The sequence below is a fragment of the Hetaerina americana genome, unplaced genomic scaffold, assembly GCF_022747635.1.
Source record: "Hetaerina americana unplaced genomic scaffold, ioHetAmer1.1.p SCAF_2, whole genome shotgun sequence".
Taxonomy (NCBI): domain Eukaryota; kingdom Metazoa; phylum Arthropoda; class Insecta; order Odonata; family Calopterygidae; genus Hetaerina; species Hetaerina americana.
The window spans coordinates 86,868,966-86,893,694 of NW_027286763.1; the positions used below are offsets into that span (position 1 = coordinate 86,868,966).

Sequence of the window (24,729 nt, forward strand, 5' to 3'; positions counted from 1 at the left end):
TTCTACTTTGTTCTTCTTAAATAAATTCACAGTTCCCTCCTGAAAACCTAGCACATACACTGAACCCTTGCAATGAGCAACTCCAACATTCTTAGTCCAGAGTCTGCCATATTTACACTGTTTAATTCTGAATATTTTTGTAAACCTTTCATTTTTACGGCTAAGAATCAGGATTTATGTTTCCTGGTAAATCACAATATGATAAATGGATCATAACATACATAAGCGGGTACCTACTTGGTAAAACAGGTATGTCACAAAACAGGGTTACAGCTAATGTGGAGCTGACTGAAATTGCTTTGTCCTTTCTTTGTCCCTCCTGAGTTGGCCTCAGTGGTGACCAGATAGTCCTCATATGCTAATACTGAGGCCATGGGATCCTTTTCCCCACGGGTAGGATTTTCTTCACCACAAGCATGAATGTCTCGGTCACTGTTCCTTAAAAACCATAATTAAGTAGAATCCCATTAGGTAACAGTGGTAATAAAAGGAAATGATATTATTAACATGCTGTGTAATTTTAAGACAATCCATATGGATTATTAAGTTGATGAGACCTCACTCAAAAATATTCCATAAAAAGAAATTGCCCAATTGTGTAAAAAAAAACAGTAATTTATTCCAAGGTCAGTGCAACATCCTATGGCAATGTTATATCAAATTAATAGCTTTAAGCACAACTTTATGGAATTCATTTTAGAATGAAAAACAAGACCTAGATTTTGACACACGACATCATTTCCCAGTTGAAACCAGGAGATGATACACCTAGTCAAACTAAGGGCATACTTTAATATGTAAAGTAATTGTGGAATTAACAAGTTACTACTAAGAGTTCATTTCACAATGGTAATTTATAAACCAATATAAAATAATAAACCCATAAATGATATATGCACTTACCACAGTGACAAATGAAGAATTATAGCAGCAGAAAATAGAAGACTGGAAGTATTGGAAATATGGCACCACAGGAGATTGATGAAAAGCACATAGGTGGATCCAATATCTAATGAAGAGATTCTAAGAGAAGTTTAAGAAGGGAAAAGACTAAATGAAAATTCTGAAAGATAACCGAATACTTATTGAGACATGAGAGCCTGATGAAGATAGGCATTGAGGGATAGGTAAATGGTTCAGAGTAAGACCCCATTGAGATACATGAAACAGAGAATGACATATGCCAAAGAGAGTGAATATGTACATATGAAGACGTTAACCAAGGAGAGAATTAAAAGGCAAGCTGCTCCAAACCAATCTAGGGATTATTGATCAGCAAGGATTATGATGGGACAATAGGTGGGAAACTTTTGTTATCATAGACTAATCTGCCAATGTAAACTTTTGAAGATCACTGAAAAATAATACACACGTTGCAGATATTCGGAGATGTAAAAAACATGCTCAGCTTGAAGAAAATCTCAAATGACCTGACATTAGATTGCGAGGTCATTTCTGATACTGTCAAAAATTCATTAGGTTACACATGGAAATGCCAAAAATATTTTCAATTAATGCATACAACTTCCACAAGTAGTACCCATGTATACTCTACCACATCACAGAGTTAACCATCCCATCTGACCTGCATTTCAGCCTCATTAATATGAAATGCTCTACAAGGTTTCATAACATCTCTAATTTCCAAAAAAAAACATACAAACTGCATGTGAACACATTCGGTATGGTTGACATTCTATAGTTATTTTATCGTTAATTCCAACAATGTGGAGATTTCAGCAAATGCAATTCAAAGAATAAAAGAATTTGGGATTGAAGATATACCGCTGACAAATGAGACATGCAAATTGCATTACTGTTTCCGATACACTAAGATTCATCAGGGTCTATACAAATACATGCCTATGATTTTTGAGTGAATGGCAACTGATTCAGGATTACGATATTAAGGAAAGTAATATCCTCAATAGTGAATTTTTGCTACTTGATCCATCTTCAAGCCATGGCTAAGTGCACAGCCATCAAACGTTGTCATTTTCTGCTGAAATTTTTCATACATTTTGACAATGTTAAAATATTAAAAATTATTTCCAACCCACCTTAAATCTATCATAACTTCTCTTTACAGAAGTGTTAGACATGAGGACAAGGCAATTGCTCAGGGCCTGTCATTACTATTGGTCAGTCTCCTTGCCTTCATTCCAGGACCTATCCTCTTCGGAGCGATAATAGGTAAGCTTACATATAAACTTTTTCACCTTTGAATGTACATTGTATGAAATATTATGTATAATAAAAACTATTTATTGCTCTACCAACTCCATTACATTAATGTCAGTAATCAATACTACCAGTTTCAGCTGGCTGATAGCCATTTCAATAGACTAATTGATGGCATATTGATTTTTTAATCCTATTAACACCAAATTATGCGGTGATCATTTAATTACATATTTATTCAAGTAATCTGAAATGCGCAACCATAGTATTTCAGAGGAAAAATAAAACTGGGAAACTCTAAGATATGAAATAGAATCATAAGTAAGGCTGGAATTCCATTTATATCATTATTTAAATAATTAAAGCAATCATGCAAATATTTCTTAGCCAAGAAACAGTAAAAGATGATCCTGGACACCAAAAATGATCAGCCTCTAGCTGGTTGGATGTACACGACATTCCTACATTAGCACAATATGATGGATAACTATAAATAATGAAATTAGTTCAAGTTAATTTCACTTCCATGCAAACGCAGTCCATTAAAATTTGACTTCCTTTTTTTTTTGACCCATACATATTAAGTGGGATAAGTCAAGACTCAGTTTCAATTGGAACTATCCCCACATCTTTACCTGTGGTTGCCTTAGTTTCAAATAATAATGCTGAATGAAATTTTCAATTATGAGACTCAATGATTACATAAGAACTACAAATCACATAATAAGTAAATTCATATACAAGGTAAATAACTCTGGGTGTATGTACTACACCATTCGCTGGCATTATGTAACATATTATGTTCCTATTTTACTAACTATGTATGATAAATTCAACTTATGTGCAACCGAATGGAACCAAGTAATGATGAAATATCAAGAAAACATGCAATTTGCACAAACTAATTTGACATATAAATTGACATTCCAAGTATTCATATTCAGAATCCTTGAACTCTTCACCCAAGAATATACCGTATAATATAAATTAATGTGTGTAATCATAAATTTAAAATCAAGACTCCATTATTGTTCAAACATAGTAACAAAATAATAAGATTAAATAGAAGCAAATATGAATTTGAAGGTTAAAAAAAGAAGCATTTTCAGGGTCAGCAGCAATTGAAGTTTATCAACTCATTTTCACATGCTGCAGAATGAAAAAATTATTAATTTATCATAGATGGTCAGTTCTATTAACGTGATATGCTTCTAATGAACATAGTTACATACTGTGTATTTTACAGATAATGTGTGTTTAGTATGGGACACTTCATGCGGCACGAGAGGTAACTGCTGGCTGTACCATAAGGAGCAGTTCAGATTTTATCTGAACTCCACTGCTGCTTGTAAGTACATTACCAAATGACAAGTATTGAATTAAAGTCGACAATGACTCACTTCTGCAATCATGCACAAAATTAACTTTGTGCCAACTTCTAAAAATCCTTTCAACATTAACTATTTGCATACTATAAGAATACGCACACAAGGTTTTTCTAAGAAATTGGGCTTTTTGACTTCATCATCCTAAGTATTGAACTGAATTCACCATTCATAAAATATTTGAAATGCAAAATCTCCAAACTTGTTATCTGATCACTAACACATAATAGATTTTGTGACTGCATAAAAACAAACACTATTGGTAAAAAAAGCCAATAAAAATCCTAAAGATAACAAAAATTGAGAGTATCACTTTGAGCTATATGCATTAATCAATAAATAAATAAGGGCCAGGGAGACATACAAGTCAAGTTAGAATAAATTTGGATGTGAGAAATTAATATAAAACAGGGCAGAAATTCTACAAAATGGAAAGCTAACAAGCTAGAAATGCTTTTAGTATTTTTTTAACTTTTCAAAAGCCCCAATTTCACATCTGCTTCAATGGATTCATTGATGAACAAAACACTGTTTAAAAGTAATACACAGTGTAAATCAATTTTATAGGCTGATGCACAATCAAGGCCACATATAGCTGTATTAATTCAGGCCCTAAAAGTTTGTTCACCACAAGAATTAGGTATAAAATTGTTTCAGTTTATAATAAAAATACATGTGCATCTTAATCACTGAACATTAAAAATTCCACCAAGCATCCTAAAGGAGAGAAAGGCTTTTATGCCAAAATAATATCGCTATCTTTAATGCACCCTCTATTGAATTCAATTAAATGCTGATTCAAGCAAATTCCTACATTATTTTGGTAACCCTAAGTTCCATTTCATCTGGTACACCCAGTTAAGGGAAGCTTAAAGAGTGAATTTGAAAGCATACTCAACATCTATAATGGAATTATTTCTACAATATATAAATAGATATTTGTGTGTGTGTATATATATATATATATATATATATATATATATTGTGTGTGTGTACATATATACACGCAAACACAGACAACACAAAAGGAGCAGGTATACATGGAAAATGCCAGGTGACTCGGAAAGGTTTCAGTTAGATTATATTCTGGTTAGACACAGGTTCAGGAACAGTGTGATAAATTCGCACAGCTTCCCAAGAGCGGATGCGGACTCTGACCACAATTTAGTTGTCATGAAATGTAGCCTCCGTTTCAAAAAGATAAGGCAGGGGCGGCGGGTTAGGAAATGGAATGAAGATGCGTTAAATAGATTGACAAGGAAGGAGTACCAATAGACTGTAGAGAAAACCATGGAGGACAGTAAAGAGCTGAGTACTATCGAAGAAAAATGGGAATGTATCAAGAAAGGGTTGTCTAAAGCCGCAAAAGACACTATAGGAACCATTAACAGAAAAAAGACCAGGAAACCGTGGATCACAGATGAGATAATTGCAAAGATGGATGAGAGGAGAAAATTGAAGAATGTCAACACAGAGTTAAGCACAATGAAGTACAAAGAGTTAAATAATAAATTAAGGCGAGCAACAAATAAAGCAAAAGAAGCATGGTGGAAGGAGCAGTGCGAGGATATGGAAAACTTGCAGAGGAAGGGTGAAATTGGTGCACTCTACAGCAAGGTTAAATCACTATCGGGAAGTAAGAAGGGAAGATCTATGCTAACAGTTAGAGATAAGGCGGGTAAGATAATAGTTGACAATGGAAAGATCCAAGAGAGATGGAAGGAATATATATAAGAACTGTAGAGTAAAGAACTTGGGCCAACAAGGTTAGACATTGAAAAAGAATATGATGTAGAGGAAGATAGCTTAGGCCCAGGCATACTAGACGATGAGATAGAAAGGGCATTAAGGGAGATGAAACAAAACAAGGTCGTGGGGGTGGATAACATTCCTGCAGAACTACTAAAAGGTTTAGGGAAATGTGGGAGGAAGAGGCTATATGGGCTGATTTGTAGTATCTATGAGGAAGGAATCTGGCCGGCAGACTTTGTGAGATCAGTGTTAGTTCTTATTGCAAAAAGGTAAAGGCTACATCATGTGAGGACTACAGGGCAATAAGTTTGATATCCCACGCAGCTGAAGTTATTCTCAGGATCATCAGCAAAAGGATGGAGAGTAGGGCAAATGATTACTTGGGGAATGATCAGTTTGGGTTTAGGAAGTGGAGAGGTACGCATGATGCCATTGCAGTAATGAGATTATTAATCGAGAGGAATATAGAACACAACCAGGAGGTATTTGCCTGTTTCGCACTAAAACTAATGAGTATATTGCAGAAAATAGGAATAGATTGGAGAGAAAGGAGGCTAATCCGCAACCTGTACATGTCTCAGACTGCTCAGGTGCGAGTGGGGAACGGGGAGTCCGGTTGGGCAGTGTTAGGAAGAGGTGTAAGGCAGGGTTGCCCATTATCACCGTTGCTGTTCAACCCATATGTAGAGGAAATGATTAGAGGCATGGGAAGAACTGGAGGTAGGAATGAAAGAGGGCGGGGAATTCGTAAAATCAGGTTTGCTGATGACCAAGCTTTAGTTTGTCAGTCAGCCAAGGGGTTGCAAGCTTTGCTGAGTGAATGGTAAATTCAGTGTGAGAGTTATGGGATGAGAATCAATATTAATAAAACAAAGGTTGTGCGATTCTCTAGAAAGAAAAAGGCTAAGCTAAACATTTAAATAGGAGGGCAAAAACTAGAGCAGGTAGAACAGTTTACATATCTCGGAGGTGTTTTGGACCAACACGGTCATAGTAGGGACCTAAGGAGAAGAATTGCACTAGGTAAAGAGGCTTTCACAAGGAGGGAGTTGATGAGAGGGACGTTGAGTAAGGATATTAAGAAGAGACTCATAAAAACTTTGACATGGAGCGTAGCTATGCACGCCATGGAAACGTGGTCATTGAAGCAGGAGGATAGACATAGACTGGAGGCTTTTGAAATATGGGTGTGTAGAAGAATGGAGAAGGTGAAATGGACCAATAAGAAAACAAATGAGGAAGTACTTGATATTGTGGGCGAAGAGAAGGGTTTGTTGGGAGAAATCCTATGGAGGCAGAAATGTGGATGAAGGGGGTATTGACCGGCAGTGGGATGTTGAAGACTGTGAGAGTGGAGAATGTTAGGCAAACGAGGAAAGGGCAGGAACAGGAAAGGGGTGTTGGACAGGATGAAGTGAGAAAGAAAGTACTCAGAGATGAAGAGGGACCCGATGTAAAGGAGGTTGCTGGATTGTGTTTTGTTTTGAGTCACAAAATATTTATTTGGTAGTTGTGTCCATCCATAAACCTACCTTAACCGGTAGATTACCTTATGATAATATACACACACACATATATATATATATACACACACTCATATATATGTATATATATATATTCTTTCATTGCCCATTTAACTTACAAACACATTCTGAATAGAAATTAAACTTTTTATATTGCACAGAAAACCGTTGGACATCCATGACACTATATTTTCCACAATACAAAAACTATATGCTACCACCAAAACAAGGGAGGTCAGTTCAACACTTGATAGACTGGATTGAAACCTTTCAGAGGCCTGGCTTACAGGTTGCCAACTTGCTTGGCTTACTGCTAAGGTACAATGGATAAACTGCTGCTTTCAAATGAGTAAATGGTTTATAACTTCAGAATTCAATTCCAAAATCATAGCATTCAAACCCTTATGGGTTATATGAATGAGGTTAGAACTCAACTGGTATCAAGACCTGTATGGCTCTAAGACAATTTTTGCTTTCAGAATTATTTTCGCAGGGCACCTTAAACTTTTGAGAAATTTCTGAAATTATATATTTTGGCTTGATCTGGGAAAGTAGAGAGGAGTCACCTAGAATTGAACGTAAGACCATTCTATCAATAGCCAACCACTCTAGCCCCCAGGCCATTGTACGGTACAACTCCTTATGTCATACCATGAACCAAAGTGAGAAAAATTATAATAATGCATTACAGCTTAAATGCTGTAGTATTTAAATTTTGTTTTGACATTGGAGAGAAAGTTTCAAGACATATCCTACACAACAGAAAATATTGAATAAATACATTAACCAGTTTGGAGCATGACATACCATCGGAAACCTTAGAACTTAAGGTACCGAATAAAAAAGCAGTGGTAATGTTTACTTCCAAGCTGATTACCACAGAGATAGTTTTACAACTTAAACACACACAAACAACATAAGAATAAAATTCCTTGCCTACTATGGAATGACTTTAAATCATTAACCTGAAGCCCTGTGCACTGGTTTATCAGTATTTTCATAAAAGTAACAATGAAAATATCTTTTACAGTTTTCACAATGCTTGCTGTGATTTTGGATGCTGTTGTTTGCTATCTGGGCAAGAATTTAGAGTTTTATGAAGAAGAAAATGATGACGACACTGGTGCATCTAAGGTCACCAACAGAACTGAGGATCACTGAAAGGAAGAATACTGGGCACTTCAAACAACTAATGTTAAAATGTACAAGTGTAAATATTTTTCTATAAAAACTGTTTGATATTTTTTTATATTAAACGCACTTCATTTGTTTAAGTATGGCTCAATGGGAACATAGAAAAAATCAATCACGGCACAACTCCACATTGAAATAACTTTTCATATACTTGCAAGGAAAAGCAGTTTGCCTTGCTAGTGGATCTATAGAAAAAAGAATATCCTTAAAAATGAAATCTAATGATCCTCCACCAGTTTTTATTTCCATAAAACCTTAACATCAAATAATAAAGGTAATATATTTTCAATGTGAAAATAAATGAGAAAGGTACAATACTCACTTTCCGAGGTAATGCCTGAAAAATTCATATATAACAATGAAAACCTGAAATTTCAAATTTTTTGAGGAATTGATATAAACAGACCAGAATTTAGGCAAGTATAAAATGGCAGTAAAACTTACTTTATTCCCACTTAATCCAAAGCTAAATGTTAAGTGAACCCCTACCAGGCATTTGCAGGCTCTTAGACACAAATAACATTTTATCAACAATTAAATTCAAATATCTGCTCCCACGATTCACGAACATATCATTTCAAAACTTTCCTAAAGATATAAACAGCCATTAAGTTTTACTGTACAGCATACACGTGTTTATGCATCATGAAGGCATCACATTTCTGCAATATTATTATCTCTTTAAAACATTCCACCCTTAAAACACAGAACTTTTTTTTTCTAGGTTAACAGTCCATGCGAAATAATATTGGATAAAATACAAATGGATTCAGCACTGCTAAACCTATTTTGATTTTTTAATGAATTTCCTAAACAATAACATTAACCAATGTTTTTAATGTTATGCTTTTCTCTCAAGCTGAGGATATCTTATATCCATACCCATTTCAATCATAAAACTTCACATCTACCACTAAAATTCAAGTTGTTAACAAATGAGTGTCATTTAAATTTTAAGCATATACATGCTGTATACCTAACTGTAGAGTCAGTGTTTATGGATAGAGCTAAGCACCTCAAAATAGAGTTTGATGAACTAGAAAAAAGTTGAAAAGCATGAATCAACACCATTGTTTTTTAACATGGCAATACATAGTCTGGTGATCAAACTACATATATAGCTGCATTTTCTTCCCAATTGACTACTGTCAACTGCCAATCACCACATGGATCCTCACAGAGCCATGGCAAACTTGATTTATCTTTCACTGATGCTCTTTGTCACTTCAAGTTGACGAAAGACCAGTCGCCATGCCTAGATCCGAAAATATTAACAAAAAGGGCCACAAAGCAATACATTGTCAACTTGAAGGGCCTTAAATTCACGCAAAGTCAGAGTTGAAGTCCAGAGTTGCAAAGAAAATAATGAGTTGGGGAAAGATAATAAAAATTACATGAATAAATTACAGAAACAAAACAAAATTTATTCTCCTTTACACTGAAATGAAATGGATAAAAAATACTAAGGCATTGGGAAGATAATTTAAAATAACCAATAAAAATGGAGGTTTAGTTGAATTTATATGTCATTATATATACTTAATAAGTCTCATACCACAATTAGTGAAATATTCTTCACAAATTTCTAACAAAATATCTCACCATATCTGTACACTCAAAATTTCAACTACGAAACCTATAACTAGAAAGGTATAATGGGGAATAGTGCACAATGCTTTGATTCTCATGCTTTGCACTATGGCAAAAACGAAAAATGCACATTCCTTTGTCAATATTTCCATATTACACTGAGTTGAACATCCACAATTTATATTCTTGGCGGCAAGTTGTTGTAAAATATAAATAGAAATAAAGGGAAAACAGGGTCGAATTAATATCAAAACTGTCATGTCCTGTAATACAATGAGAGCAACTTAGGTAGATACTGCTTATGCCTTGGTAGCTGAGTGGCAGGTTTCTTTAAATACGGACTCATGAAGTGTCTAACTCCAAAATATTTACAGACTTAATCACTTTCAAGATTTCTCGGGTCAGCAACCGTCTTAACCAGGTAAAGACTGTTTTTCTATAACCATTCCTGAGTTTTCCTTTCAGGATTATCATAATACTAAACTTTCATGAAGACAGTCATTCTCAATCATCACACTTAGCTCCCATTAACTTTTACACAAAATATTTCTTAAGGAGCCAAATGTGTGAACTAATGATGAACACCTTTGTGCTACAGGATAAAAACTTATGTTCCTTCAAAAAATCAAGTTAACTAGGGATAGTCATTATTTTACATATAAAAATATAATACCCATATAATTTACGCATGCCACTCTGACAAATACACAAAACATAAACTGCTTTCTAATGCAACCAAAAGGTCAAGAAACATCTGGACAAATTAAATATCTATGCAAAATATAAAATAAGTATCAATCAGAATAAAACCTTTCACTATGACAAACGATGTAAAAATTCTTAAGTCACTAATGTCTTGAAAAGAAAGGCTCCAAAAAAACATGAGTGGAAAATGTATTCACATGAGGCATATGGAATATGAATATACTGCACTAGCTGCGCTTGAAAAAACTAGTGAGAACACCTTGGCGGCCAGTTGGTGGCGATATCTTCTTGCCCGCAGGTTTCTTCCCTTTGGCAGTGTCCTTACTCTTCCTTCCCTTACTGTCCTTTTTTTCCTCAACTGGTGAGTTCAAGTCATCTTTGTCCATGTCAGAACCCTCACTCTTTTTACTGGTTGCTTCACTATTATCTTTATCCGTATGGTTTAATTTACCATTGGGGATGACTTTCTCTTTTGATGACTTTGCTTCATCACCACTCTGGCTCGAGTCATCCGTACAACTCTCAAAAATATACTCCTTCTTGGTCACTGAAATATGATAAAATTGACAATGTAATTAGAAATCAAAGTTATAGAACAAATGTGGAAATTAAGTGACACCTACAATTGATGTAGCATATGCCAGCAATTTATGGAGGCCAGATTTTTGCTTGACAAAGATCTCAACAAAGAGGAGATTTAAGCCAAAAACATCATAAGTAAACAAAATCCTTCAAATGGATTATTAATTAAGTTGAATCATGCATGGCAAGAGCATTGATTTTAGGTTTTAGGAGATACACTATGAATTCCCACAATGACCTAGCATGTTAAAATAGGGTAAATTTTTAAACTGTTATTTCAGAAAAAACATGCACCTAAAATGGTATAATGCATGATGTTATGTTAGAGATGATTTAATGTTAAAAGGCAATAGATGACCAACACTTGTGGCTTTATCTACCCAGCAGATGCAGTCAGCCAAAACTTATTTTACCACTTCATCATTACTATTTGTGAATGGAACCATAATGTAGCTTCCAATTTAAAGGTAATACTGGAACACTTATAATACTGATGAGTATTCATTTAAAAAAATGTCATTCATAAATACATGTTCATGGACCAACTCCATGGCAACTAAGCTGGCACCACGGAACCAATTTGATTTGAAGATTAATCATAGCAGTCACTAAGCAGAAACATTGTATCTTAAGTGACCCATTATAGTTAAACTGACTGTCCCTATTCTCAGATGTTACACCTTAAATTTATATTATACTGCTTTCAAGGGTAGACTTTTTTCTCAGTCATTCATTATCTATTTTGATGATACTAATATAAAATTAATTTTTTGTTATTCACACGACTTTCCTTAGTGATATTGTGATAAAATGCAATTATACTATTATTACAAGAGGTACCCGAAAATAACCGGAATAGTGCTGCCATTGGTGGAACTTATGCATAACACATTTCTTTTGCAAGGTGAGCATAGTGTAAATCGTTCTGTACAAGCATTGTCATCTGGGAAGGTTATGTTCAGTCAAACCATTTTGTTTTGTGAAAGCAGTTTCACTTGCTCTTCGCTTTTCATCATGATGGATTCAAGTGAAACAGTGTGCAGGTGTGAAATTTTGCTTCCTGCTTGGGAAAAATGCCACTGTGATGTAAAAAACAGTTTGCAAGGATTGTGTTATGGGAAAAACTCATGTGTACCAATGGTGTTCTTGTTTCAAAGAAGCTGAAAAATCACTTGATGACATATTTCGTTCAGGACGTTCGTCAACTTCTAGAATTGACTAAAATGTTGAAAAAGTTCACGCAATCGTGCTTGAAGACCGACGACAGACTGTTGAAGATATTTGTAAATTATCTCGAATAACGTAGAGCTTGGTTAAGCGAATTTAGTTGGAAGATTTGCAGATGAAAAGGGTCACTGCAAAATTTGTGCCTTGGGTACTGACTGAACAGCAAAAAAAGAATCGAATTGAAACTTGCCTTGCATTGAAAGACCATCTCCAAACCAACCCAGATTTTTTTCCAAGGTATATTATTTTCCATTAGTGACAAATCAGGGTGCTATGGTTATGACCCCGAAACCAAACAACAGTCAAGCTAGTGGAAAACTTCATTGTTGCCTCAGCCATAGTTTTACTACCATGACAATGTACTGACTCATGCAGTAATTTCAGTACGCCAGTTTTTTAACCAAAAACAGCATGACTCCCTTGCCCCATACCCCTAACTTAACTGATCTTGCTCTGTGCTCTGTTTCTTTTTGTTTCCTTGAATGACGAGAGACAATGACGTGGAAGCACTAACGAAAAAAACCAGGCAGGAGCTGTTCATCATCAAAACAGATGCTTGAAAAAATTTTCCAGGAATGGAATCTATTGGACTAATGTATGAAGTGTTATGGAGAGAACAATTTTGAAGGTGATAAGGTTGTTTTGTAAAAAAATAAAATGCATAGCTTTAAAAAATATAATTCCATTTTTGGGTACCCACGTGTATTATTCTACCAGTTAATACAGGTTTTGATGGAAACAGCCTATGCAATGGTATCACAACCCATTTCATTGTCTCTCCTAACAAAACACAACCCAAGAGCCTACACTACAATAAGACCCACATTTCAAATGCCCCTATTCTTGCTTCAACGACCATGTTTCCACTGTACACCAAACCATACTCCACATCAAAGTTTTAATAAACCTTTTTTTAACATACATACACAACTTCCCCGTCATCGATTCTCTCCTCATTGTTAAAGCATCTTTGCTAAAAGCAATTCTTCATCCTGTGCCCCATTATTTTGAACATATTGGTCCAAAACACTTCTGAGGCATGTAAACTGTTCCACCTGCTCTAATTTATAAACTCCTATTTTAATATATAACTTAGCTTTCCTCTTTATTGAAAACTGTCATAATGGACATAAGCTATCCTCATCTATGCCACACTCTCTTTCTAGGCCTAAGCTGGCAGGCCAAATGTTTTTACCTTATAATTTCTCCACACATTCCTTTTATCTCTCATGAATCTTTCCTTGTTCCACTAATCATTTTCCTGACTCATCTTTGATTGCTAACATGGATTTTCTCATCTTACTTTCTTAGAGTGCCCTCACCCTCCTCTAAAGCACATCATTTTTACCCTTTCTTTGTAAATTTTCCATAATCTTCGCATTTTCCACCATTCTTCTTTTGCTGTTTGTTTCACACTTCAGTTTATTGTTTAACTCTTTATATTTCCTTCTACCTAATTCCGTACTTGCATTCTTCCAATTCCTCCTCTCATCTATTTATCTTATCATATAATCTGTGATTCATAATTTCCATGTCCTTATCCTTTTGTTTCATTTACAGCTTTTGATATCCCTTTTTTGATATGGCCCCATTTTTCTTATATAGTTCCCAGTTCTCCTTTCTTCACTCATTATTTTCATTACAGCATACTCCTTCCATGTCGTTCCGGTTAGTGCTTCTACATTTCATTTCCTAAACCATATTCCCCATTTTATCTTCTTGAATCGGATGCTACACTTCATAATTACTTGATGTGATCGGACTCCGCAACCACTCCCTGGAAACTGTGTGACTTGATTACGCAGTTCCTCAATCCATGGCTAACCAAAATACATACATGCATTCATGTTTAGTTTAATTGATACCTTCCAGAATCCCCTGGCATTTTCCATTTATATCTAAGCCTTTAGTGGTGCCTAAACCAAGTGCTGCTGATGATCAAACCCCATCTCCTACAGAACTCTACAGCTTTCTCCCAGCAGTCATTCCTTGTACCTGAATTGTAGTTTTCTACCTTACTATCATCTTTTCCTTCACCCAACACTAGGTTCAAATATCCCATCACAACCAAATGCTTCCTTCCTGGAACACCCATAATTATGTCCTCTAACTGATAGTATAACCTGCAGACTTCTTCGTCCCTATGATTGCTTGCTTGCCAGACCCAGTGGCGGCGGGGTAAAATTCTCACCTGCCAATCCAGAGGTCGTGGGTTCGATTCCCAACTAGGTGGGTTTTTCCTCCATCTAAAGCATGGATGTTAGTAATAGTCTTCTATTTATGTTTAATATTTAGGGGTTAGGTAGAAGAAGAGACTATATATTTGTATTCTCAATCTCATTCCAAAAAAAACATTAAATAAATATTGCATGGTGGCATGTAGAGCTGAACGATGACCAAGATCATTGGTTCCGATTTTACTTCTACTTGTAATATTCTATCCATTGCTTACTCCTATGTTGACTACACTTCTTCCTACCTTTTTACTAAATATTATGGCTACCCCTCGCCGGCTCTCATCCTCTCCACTGTATATTACTCTATCACTGCAGTAATTTCTGCTATCCTTCCACTCTGATCTAAAATATCTATATTGCTTCTCCCACTTCATATTTTCTAATTTCCCTGTCCTCAATCTCACCCTAATATTCCAACTCCCTATTCTTACTGGTTTGGATCTCTTTCATGCCTTCTGTGCTACTTCAGTCGATTATTCCTGGGAAGGATTTTGTCAAATTGTAAGATGATGACCACAGAGCCTTGCTCCTACTACTGCTGGGCATGATATATGGCTCAGCGGCCCTAATCCCATAGTTGCCCAGTCTCATACTCAAATTTCATTACATTATCATTTCATGGGGTTGTTTTTTGTTCACTTCCTTACAAGTGTATCTAACATGATGCCATAACTCAAATGGCTGCCCCATTAGGTTTAGATACCTTTGTAGCCACTCCACCGAGGAACAGACGCTGCATGGACTACCTCTGGTGCCTACCTTTGGCCAATCTGGCATAGATGACTCTACCAGGAGCAATGATGATTGCTCCTCCTAGTACAGCGCTAGGGATTATCAAACATTACCTTGTTTAATTATGCAGAACTCAATATTTAAAGAAATTCTGAGTTTTCAATTGTCCTAATGCAATTACACACAGAGTACATTTGCAGAATTCAATGTTTCATCCTACCAACTGAGAATGTCATCAGCAGGAGCTGACATTCTCAGTTAGTTAAACAGAATGTTGAGTTGAATCCATGCTGATTTCCGGGAATTACCGTCGCGTAGTTTAGTTGGTTGACAACTGTTTCGCCCCCAGTCCTGGAGGCGTCTTCAGGTTGAAGTGATGTGCGTTGCGTTTTGGCCGCTATATATAAGAGACGCTATATATAGATGACGCTGAGACGATCGGGGATTTGGTCCTTTGGCTTAGATATTATGTCGCTGATTTTTCTGGCTGTGGAGAACCTAGTGGTTATGTTATGCTTCCGTAGTAGCTTGCTTATCTTCTCAGCCGTTCCGGCGACATAGGGGATGGTAGCATATGCCGCTGGTTTTTCTTTTTCAGGTTTCTCCTCGCTCTGTTCCTTGGCCCGAATCCCCTCTTTCGTCAACTCCATTTCCTTTATGACGGTCCTTTTTCGGACCATGTGTTCTGGGTATCCATTTTTCCCCAGCGCAGAAACGAGGTAACTCCCCGATCTCATGCACGAAGGTGTATATGAGATAAAGTGCACGTGAGGGAAGTCATATATCGGTCAAACAGGGAGGTCCATCAGATGCAGGACCAAGGAGTACCAAAGAGCCACAGATAAGAAACAGTTCCGACTTTCGGCAATTGCCGAACATGCGTGGTCGGAACCTGGACACTCTATAAAGTTTGACCAGACTAAAGTGCTGGCTAGAGAAAGGCGATATTTTCCGTGACTCATCAGAGAAGCGGTGGAAATAATAAAAAATCCATACAATTTCAACCGTGAAGACGGCTACACCCTGACCTCCACTTGGAAAAGGGTGATTCCCACTCGCCGTCAAGAAAGAGCCAATCAGAGAGCTCCCGGCCAGCCAGCGTCTCCTATATATAGCGGCCAAAACGCAACGCACATCACTTCGACCTGAAGACGCTTCCAGGACTGGGGGCGAAACAGTTGTCAACCAACTAAACTATGCGACGGTAATTCCCGGAAATCAGCATGGATTCATCAGATAGACGGCACGGAAGCCTAAGGATTAAGAATGTTGAGTTATGCACATATGCTCAATAAACAGAATCCCAAAAATAATATTGAATAAAATCAAAGATCGATATTAAAACCTTCAATCAAGGATAAAAAATCTTGTTTTGGAAAAATTCTCAATAATGACTAGCTATGAAATCCTTGTTATAGCCATTACTTTCAATAAGGTTTCACATTATTGAATTCATAGAAAATTATATTTGCTGTTGTTCACCTAACATCTTCCTTTCTATTGAAAAACTGTTTTCAATTATTGTTCAAATTGTTGTATCCATAGATATTTCTAACTAGCAGTAAACATCTCAATGGTCCAAGTTGCTTCTAATGCTAGTATAGCCATCGCTACACCTAAGCTTAGATGCTTGTACTATTATTGGCCTATCACATTTGTAGCAACGTTTGCCATAATTTTTCAGGCATATTTCAAGTGACTCTGTACATGTTGAAAAATCTGCAAACATTCAACATTAAAAGAGATATTAACAAATTTTGGCCACAAAATATGCATCACTAATCCACCACCATAGTTATTAACCTGAATGACAGTTTGATAAGTGAGGGTAGATCTAAGTACTAAGGCCAATGGTATGTGAAATTTACACATGTGGGTAGGAGAGGCTAGTTCCTTTCCCTGTGCCACCTATGGTTTCCCAGGAAGATCTGGTACCCAAAGAATGACACAATTTGGGTGATCCTGAGGGTGCTCACAGGTGTGTTAGTAGTCCACCGCTCTACCCCCTGGACTATCATGTCTCCTTGCATCACCTACGTTGACCAAATCTTAGAATTTATCTCCAAGAATGAAGATCATGACACTCGCCAAATACCATGACCAATTTGGCATATATTATAAGGTTGTCGATTTCAAAAGGTAGAGCTCTGCCTGCTTCACCCTATGTAAGATTTCATTATTTACCAATGTGGAGGGTATGAAAAATTCATGACCGGTAAGTGGGGTGGCTCATCATTTAATGGATTCCAGTTCCTGATAGCCCTGATTTTTGCTACGCACACAACCTATTCCAAGTTTTTCTCCAGAGTGCTAGGAATCTGATTGAGTATTTAATTTATGGAATATCTATCATCCCTTTGCATTCCACTGGTATCAACAAAATTAGTGCAGCTATAATTTTAGTTTATGACAAGGGATGTAAATCTGTAACTGTCTCTACCAAACACAAACTGGCTTCGCAAAGAAAAGGAAGGTCTATACTTCACAATTTCATGCTTTACTACGTGGAATTGTTTGATATCCATAATAAAAGTGTTTGTAATTTTCCACAGACTTAAGTCTGTAGAAAATTATTAACTCTCTTAAAATAAATGTTGTCCTCATTGGGAATCCCTTATTCTCATATGACATTCCTAATTTACAAATCTAATTTCTGAATTTTTCAAAAAAGTCGACCCCTTCCTTCATTTTCCAATGAACTTTTGAAGAAATTGATTATTCCAATATTTCTGAGTGGCAACCCAGGGAAGCATATGGAAAATTTCAACCACACCATGTCCACACAATGGTCTTCAAGACACCTCCAGATGAATGCTCTAAATAGATTTGGTTCATGAATAATACCAATTAATACAGTTCAAATGAGATTGGAACAATGCAAAATGCATTAAACAAAATCACCGACTTATAAATTTTCATTACAATTTAACATGTAGCACTTGTGACACAGGGGAAAAAAATCAGAATATGAATAAACTAAGGTTTTCAATTACTTAAAGCAAAGCACAGTGTATACTCAAAACTTAATGAACTTCCATGGAATTGCATGGAGATCTAGGATCCATCCTGTCACCATTTTACAGTAATTTCAATGAAACTAACCAAGTTATCATTTTTATGATTAGAATGGACAGCAAATTCCAATTATAATACCTTACCTCTCCAGATTAGACCAAATAATTCCTTGACTTCATATGATTGAGGTCAGAAACACAGCACAATTAGGCATTATGGTACCTACTTTGTTTTGCCTACTCCATTGCAAAATGAATAGGGAAAATTTTTAGAATTAAAAAACAAAGGGTGCTTCTTTAAGTTATCAACACAAGAGACCATCAACAAAGTACTTTCAAAGGGCGGTTTACCAGAATAATGGCACACAATTGCCAAGAGGTAGACAATAATATTAAAAATCCTTTTGTTTGATAATAAGTAATGATTGGTCTTGCAATGGAGCCCAATGAACATCCAAACTCATTTTCATTGCACTAACCTATGAATCCCTGATCATCTGAAAATGTTCTATTGACAAGAACTCGCTTTCTCATCCTCTTCTTTGCTGCAGGACCACCCTGGGATTCCTGGGGTGTGGCAGGTATTATGTCCTCATCATCACTCACTGCCTCTTTCATAGACTTCTTTACAGTTGATGGAATTGGTGACTCAGGCTCTCCTACTTCCATTTCTGCATGAAAAGTATTTTATAGAAAATTGAAATGATCTTCATTGACAGAAGACTAATAATTACTACTTTTAAAACATCAAAAACTACTTGAATGAGCAGCCCTTGTTCAACAGTTAACCCTAATATTTTGTCACATATCTTTTATTTATAGCAAAGAGGTCTACTAATCTACCTAATTTTGGTAAATTTTTGGGTAAAATTAAATGACAATGAATCATGAAATCCTCACAATACAGGTGCCTGTAGATGCCAAATTACAAAAAATAATGAAAATGATTTACAGTTAGATGTTGTAATTTGGAGTATTCTGATGATTGAGCAAACATGAAATCTTTTTCGTGGTTATTTCTGCTCTCATACAACATGCTATTTGATGGATATCAATATTAACAGAAATATTCAAAAGTGACAGTCAACAGTTTTATGATATGTCATTTTGTACAAATATGTATGTAGGTTATATTTGATTTTCTTGAAAAATTATGAACCAATACAAAACTTAACAAATTTTTCAAAAGGTATGCACACACAATTTCCATTGTAACTGAAATTCTTATCATAACAAAATAACAAATACCAAACTTTTCTTGTCAGAGGCAACCTCAACATGAAAATAGCGTGAAGATGCATGCACACCATAGATAGAAATTCATATTTTCTCCTGCCCCTCAATTATAAAAAACCATAAACACAGTTATCAACCCAGTGGTCGGTTTGGTAGGTGATGGTAGAGTTCAACCAGCACTAAGCCTGCCGGTATATGAAATTCAAACATCAGGGTAGGGGGGACAGTTCCTTTCCGTACCGGCCAAGGTTTCCCAGAATCATCTGTGACCCAAAACATCACACAGCTTCGGTGGAGCAGATGTTGCACAAAGAGGCTCACGTAGGAATCGAACCCGGGCCCTCTGGTCAGTAATCCAATGCTCTACCCCTGGACTACCGCGACCCACCAATTATAAAATAGGGTTTTTATTCCACTTAACACGAATATGCTTACAAAAATAAAATACACTAGAAAATTAAACGCAAATGATCAGCTTGTTTATTTCGGCTGCAAATGTGTTACCTTACATGTTGGAAGTCGCCATGATAAGTAGCACTTGTAAAATAAAACATTGTTACATGACTAGCAATGATTAAAACCTAGTATTATTCACCCATGGCTTCCCACCCAGAGGGCCTGGGTTCAAATCCCGGCGGTGTTGAACATTTTTCAGATGTATCTCGATCCCTACTTGAGGTGCTTTGTGGAGGGCACTTTGAGTGAGTACGCCGTCCATCGGATGGGACGTTAAGCTGCGGACCCCTTGGCGCATTTCGTAAAGAGTAGGCTAATGCCAACGCCGGGTTTCTCTCCACACTTCATTCTTTCCTGTCCATCCCCAATGACGCAAATGACCTCAGATGTCCGTCGCCTTCCCTAAATACTACTACTTATTCACCCATATAGCTGAGCTATTGAATTATAGAAGAAAACTTACCTTCATCCTCACTACTGCCTTCACTGGATGACATCATCTTTATTCTCCGCCGCTTCTTGATCGCTAGTGGAGACTCCTCTTCTCCATCTGAATGCTTGGCTCTCTTCTTTTTCCTCTCCCTTGTGGCTTTTGTCTTTGCAGCCTTTGCTTTAACTTTGGTCTTCACAGGGGACTCACTTCTTTCCTCTTCACTCGTCACTTCCTTTGTCAACAAGCCCTTCCTTACATCTTCATCTTCACTGGCAAACGGATCTTCATCTTCGACTACAATCACCTTCTTGGGCTCTTCAACCTTTTTAGGCTCTTTCTTTTTCGGCTTTGGTGCTGGAGGTCGCTCAGCCTGCTTGGCAAATAATGAGGCAATTCCATTTACCTTTTTCCCTGAAGGCTTCTTGATTTCACTGCTCTTTGGATTCCCCTTTAATGAAATAAATTCTAAATAAACGACAGAAAATTCAGGCATGCAATGGAAATGGGACAAATAAAAATTGCTATAAGAAAGGAATTTATTAAAAAACAAATGAACAATGCATGAATTCATGTTGTTATCATAATCAATTTCTTCGTGGAAAAAATATGAGGAATTAAAAGTAATAAATATTTAGACTATATTCACATCATTTTTTTCACCATTAGAGTGAGAGCAAAAGGTAAATCTTGCTTTGATTGATTGTGCTCCAATTTCATAATCAAATTTATGACTAATTTTAATCACACTACACAACTCATAGGAAAAATCAAGGTTTTATTAGAACATAAATTTCAGCTAGAGGTAAATGAGAAATAGAGATTCAGAATTATTGTTGTGACTTAATTTTACATCGCGAGCAAAATTAATATTTTTCATAAAACATGCCATTAATATTAGAGAGATAAACAAGCCACAATCCAAATGAATTCTAGTATGCTATCTTAGGACAAAAATATGGCATATTCGAGAACCAGAGGAATGCTTAGACCGAGTCTACAAAAATATATATGCCTCATAGCTTTACAGCAGAAAGAGTACCTTTACTTGAAAAATTTTTCTCACACATATTTCATACACATAGTGTACCGTTAAGAAGCTATGTTGAAAGAAGGCACACAAGGTAAGTATGTCACACGAAATACAATGAATAGAAAGAAGAATACCATTTTCTCACTCTTCTGGTACCGACTGACCACATAAATTGGACAAAACAAATAATTTTTCATGAAAGCATATTTGCAACTCTTTCAAGTTAGTATTCGGTAAAATTATTATAACCAAAACAAAAATATCCCATAGATCTCATGTGGTGTCACCAAAACCAATCATGCAATTACTGTTATAAGAGGTTTGTTAGTGAAAAAGCTATAACGTCTTCAGCTTCAGTTATTCAGACAATGTAACACCTAAGATGCAAGAGCTAATTCCTTGCCAAATGCAGTCAAACTTACATTTTCATTCTCAGTTTCAGACTTCTTACTTAATGCCTTTCCACCCTGGGCAGCAGCAAACATTCCAGCAATTCCTTTAGGGCCATCCTTTTTTCCTTTTCCAATAGTAAGTGATGCCTCTCCATTCACTTTACCACCTTTCTGATTATCAACCTTACATGTAGATGAATCTGTTGACGGTTTCAGACTATTTTTATCCAAAAGAGCATTATCTTTAACATTGCCTCTTGCTGATGCTGCTGGAGCAAGAAAATCAGCAGCACGGGGTACAGCATCCTCACATTTCACGGAACTTCTGCCACTAAAATTAAGTTACAACATCTCAATTCAAGGTACCTTTCAGCAACAAAACATCTACTGATGTAAGACTTAAAATAAGAAAAAAAAACAATGCCAAGTTGGTGCAATATGAATGGAAGTGTGATATTACCTCTTCCCTTGAAGGATTTCATCTCCATTTGCTTTGTCAACAATGTACAGAACATTTAAATCTTTCAAGGATGACTTTTGAATGCTATACACATGTTCAGAAACAACTTTCTGGAGTTGTGATTTCACTTTCCCAACATCTTTTTCTTTCACCAAACACACTTGATATGATTTTCCTTCATCAGCGTTTTTGACAGGTCCAGACAAGAAATATATAACTTCAAAATTCAAAGGGTTTTCTTTTGACTTTTCTTTGTCAAGGAAGGAATACAATAACCTGAGACAGAAAAAAATTATTTAGTACATTTGACAGGTGAAATTTATAATGTGCATGTTTCTCTACTTCAGCACTAATGAGTTAATAAATTACAATAAAAAGATATTTCAAAATAATACACGAGTGATTCCAAGTCAACCAATATGATACAAAGAGTGACATTTTAAAATGATTTAAATTAAATATTTCTTACTAAGGAATGTAAATTGTAAGACTCTGTGCCTACTTTATTAGATCATATTAGAATAATGCTCATTGTTACAGTACCTATACCGCTAACAATATTAGTTTGAAAGAAGTTTTTAAGGAAAATTACCTTAAAGGTATATACGAAAGCATGGGGAGTATCTTACATAAAGCCCTCCTTCCACCCATAAATAAATACACATTTAATTTTGTTTTCATTGGTATTCAACCAGTTAGGGTAGGTTTTGGATGACCGGAGCCTAAAAAATTGTAAAAAAATACATTTACCTGCCTCTCCTAAAAAAAATACTAACTCAAACTGGGAAATACAGTATGCCCCTGTTCAATTCCGCATACTTCTTTCCTGCCTTCACTCCATCCCACATGCCCACTTTATTCCTTCCCCATCCTCATTTGCCCATGTTCTCCCCTCTTATCAGTCTTCAACGTCCCATCACCAACCAAAATGCCCAATCCATCTTTCCTGCCTCCTTTTCTCTTCTCCCGACTATCCTCTCCCCTCCCTTACTATGCCAACTTCATCGTTTGTTTTCCTTCAGTCCACTTCACCTTTCCCATCTTTCTTCACACCCACACTTCAAAGGCTTCCAATCTATGCCTATTATCCTACTTTAATGACAATGTTTCAACACCATACAAAACCATGCTCCAAATCAAAGTTTGAACGAGGCTTTTCTTAACATCCTTACTCAGCATCCCTGTCATCAATTCCCTCCTCCTTGTGAAAGCTCCTATGCCTAATGCAATATTTACCTTGTCCCTATCACTCGGGCCCTAAACACAAACGAGATATGTTAAATGTTCCACCTGCTCCAGTTTTTCCCTTTCTATTTTAACGTTTAGCTTATCCTTTTTCTTTCTGGAAAACTGCATAACCTTTGTTGTTCTTACATTTGTTATCAGCCAATTTGCATTGCAGGGACTTCCCAATGCTCCAGCCCTAACCCCTAGAGTGACACTGAACTTAAGCTGACCATCAGCAAACCTGATTTTACGGATTTTCCACAGGCTTTCATCCCTGCATCCAGTTTTCCCATGCCTCTTTCACCATGTCCTCCACGTATACGCTAAAAAGTGCAAGTGATATGAGCGAGACTATTAAAATCTATAATATAATAAAACAATATCTTTTCTCAAAGAAATTGATTGGTTTTCCAACACCATTTACCGGAAAATTAAATTATCAGTTTGTTGATTTGTAATCAATTCAATGGATGATGATTGTACTTCTAGAAATTGATGTCAGAAACTCCTTAGCATTTCCTCATTGATTTTTAAATAATCTTTAACAGAAATTTGCTGTTTATTATTCTCTATAACACACATTATTAACAATATAGATTTTATAATGATGAGTAATATTCCTAATTTGGGGCACAGCTCGGAAATCTATTGTTAATACACAAATATCTGAATAGTCACCATGTGACACAATGCGCCACACCAAACATTTCCATTAGGAAATTCCGTAGGTGCAAATTAAAATAACATAAGGCTTTGAGAAAGCTTTGATCTCAAGTAGAAAAAGTTACAATGATTCACAATAAATACCAAATGTATTTTGTATTGTATGTAGCTTTAAGTATTGAGTAGATACGATTACTGAATATGTCATTAGATTATATGCAATTAATCACTACACAGATTTTCTTTGCATTTAATACAATGCAACAAAGAATGATTAAGTTATCAAGTCTTTGTGAAGATTCTCTCCGATATCCACCATTGGTGATTGGTTGAAATATTTAATAATCATTAATTTACATAAAGCGCTCGGCAACAAATAACAACCGTTGAAAACTAAATTTAAAATAGTGATATTCTACTCAACTGTTTAGCTGTATTAACGTGAACGTTCCACTTCTGGCTAACCCATTTGTACGTCACCTGGCCAAAAAAAATCAGACGCATAATTTTAATTGCATTTCCAAACCAATGCCAGATATTAATTATTCTAGCGTTCAGCACTTACGGTGTTCTCACAGGAAACAACATAACTCTCTAGCTCATCAAGAATATTTTCAGGGCAAGTCCCCATCTTTTCCCGCGTGAGTCGACAAATGAACGAAGGTGAACGAGTTCTATCGATTGGCTTCGGTCGGAAACGTCGAAAAACA

At 36.1% G+C, this 24,729-nt stretch overlaps 2 protein-coding genes across 2 annotated transcripts in view; one reads left to right on the forward strand and one right to left on the reverse strand.

Annotated features, from left to right (window-relative positions):
- The window catches only part of Oatp33Ea (Organic anion transporting polypeptide 33Ea), an 82,593-nt gene extending 74,386 nt beyond the window's left edge, over positions 1–8,207 (forward strand). The window contains exons 11-13 of the mRNA XM_071585736.1: positions 2,090–2,193; positions 3,428–3,529; positions 7,872–8,207. Of these exons, the coding sequence (XP_071441837.1) occupies positions 2,090–2,193; positions 3,428–3,529; positions 7,872–8,002 (337 nt within the window). The 3' untranslated portion in view covers positions 8,003–8,207. The remainder of the gene's footprint in view (positions 1–2,089; positions 2,194–3,427; positions 3,530–7,871) is intronic.
- A 666-nt stretch (positions 8,208–8,873) lies between these two features.
- Positions 8,874–24,650, reverse strand: LOC139688267 (DNA polymerase delta subunit 3-like). Its single transcript, XM_071585739.1, has 7 exons — positions 24,585–24,650; positions 24,444–24,499; positions 22,130–22,405; positions 21,700–22,000; positions 20,278–20,695; positions 18,602–18,793; positions 8,874–10,877 (listed from the first exon to the last, which is right to left on the reverse strand). Exons 1-7 carry the CDS (start codon positions 24,648–24,650, stop codon positions 10,558–10,560), a joined length of 1,629 nt encoding a protein of 542 aa, XP_071441840.1. The 3' UTR covers positions 8,874–10,557.
- Between the last annotated feature and the right edge of the window lie 79 nt (positions 24,651–24,729).

Excerpts from the sequence above, each read along its gene's own strand:
- LOC139688267 (XM_071585739.1), bottom strand. The coding sequence starts at position 24,650 with ATGGGGACTTGCCCTGAAAATATTCTTGATGAGCTAGAGAGTTATGTT. Across the intron at positions 24,500-24,584 it reads TTGTTTCCTGTGAGAACACC|GTGACGTACAAATGGGTTAG; the intron begins GTAAGTGCTGAA and ends TTTTTTGGCCAG. Across the intron at positions 22,406-24,443 it reads CACGTTAATACAGCTAAACA|GTTATTGTATTCCTTCCTTG; the intron begins GTTGAGTAGAAT and ends TTTCTGTCTCAG.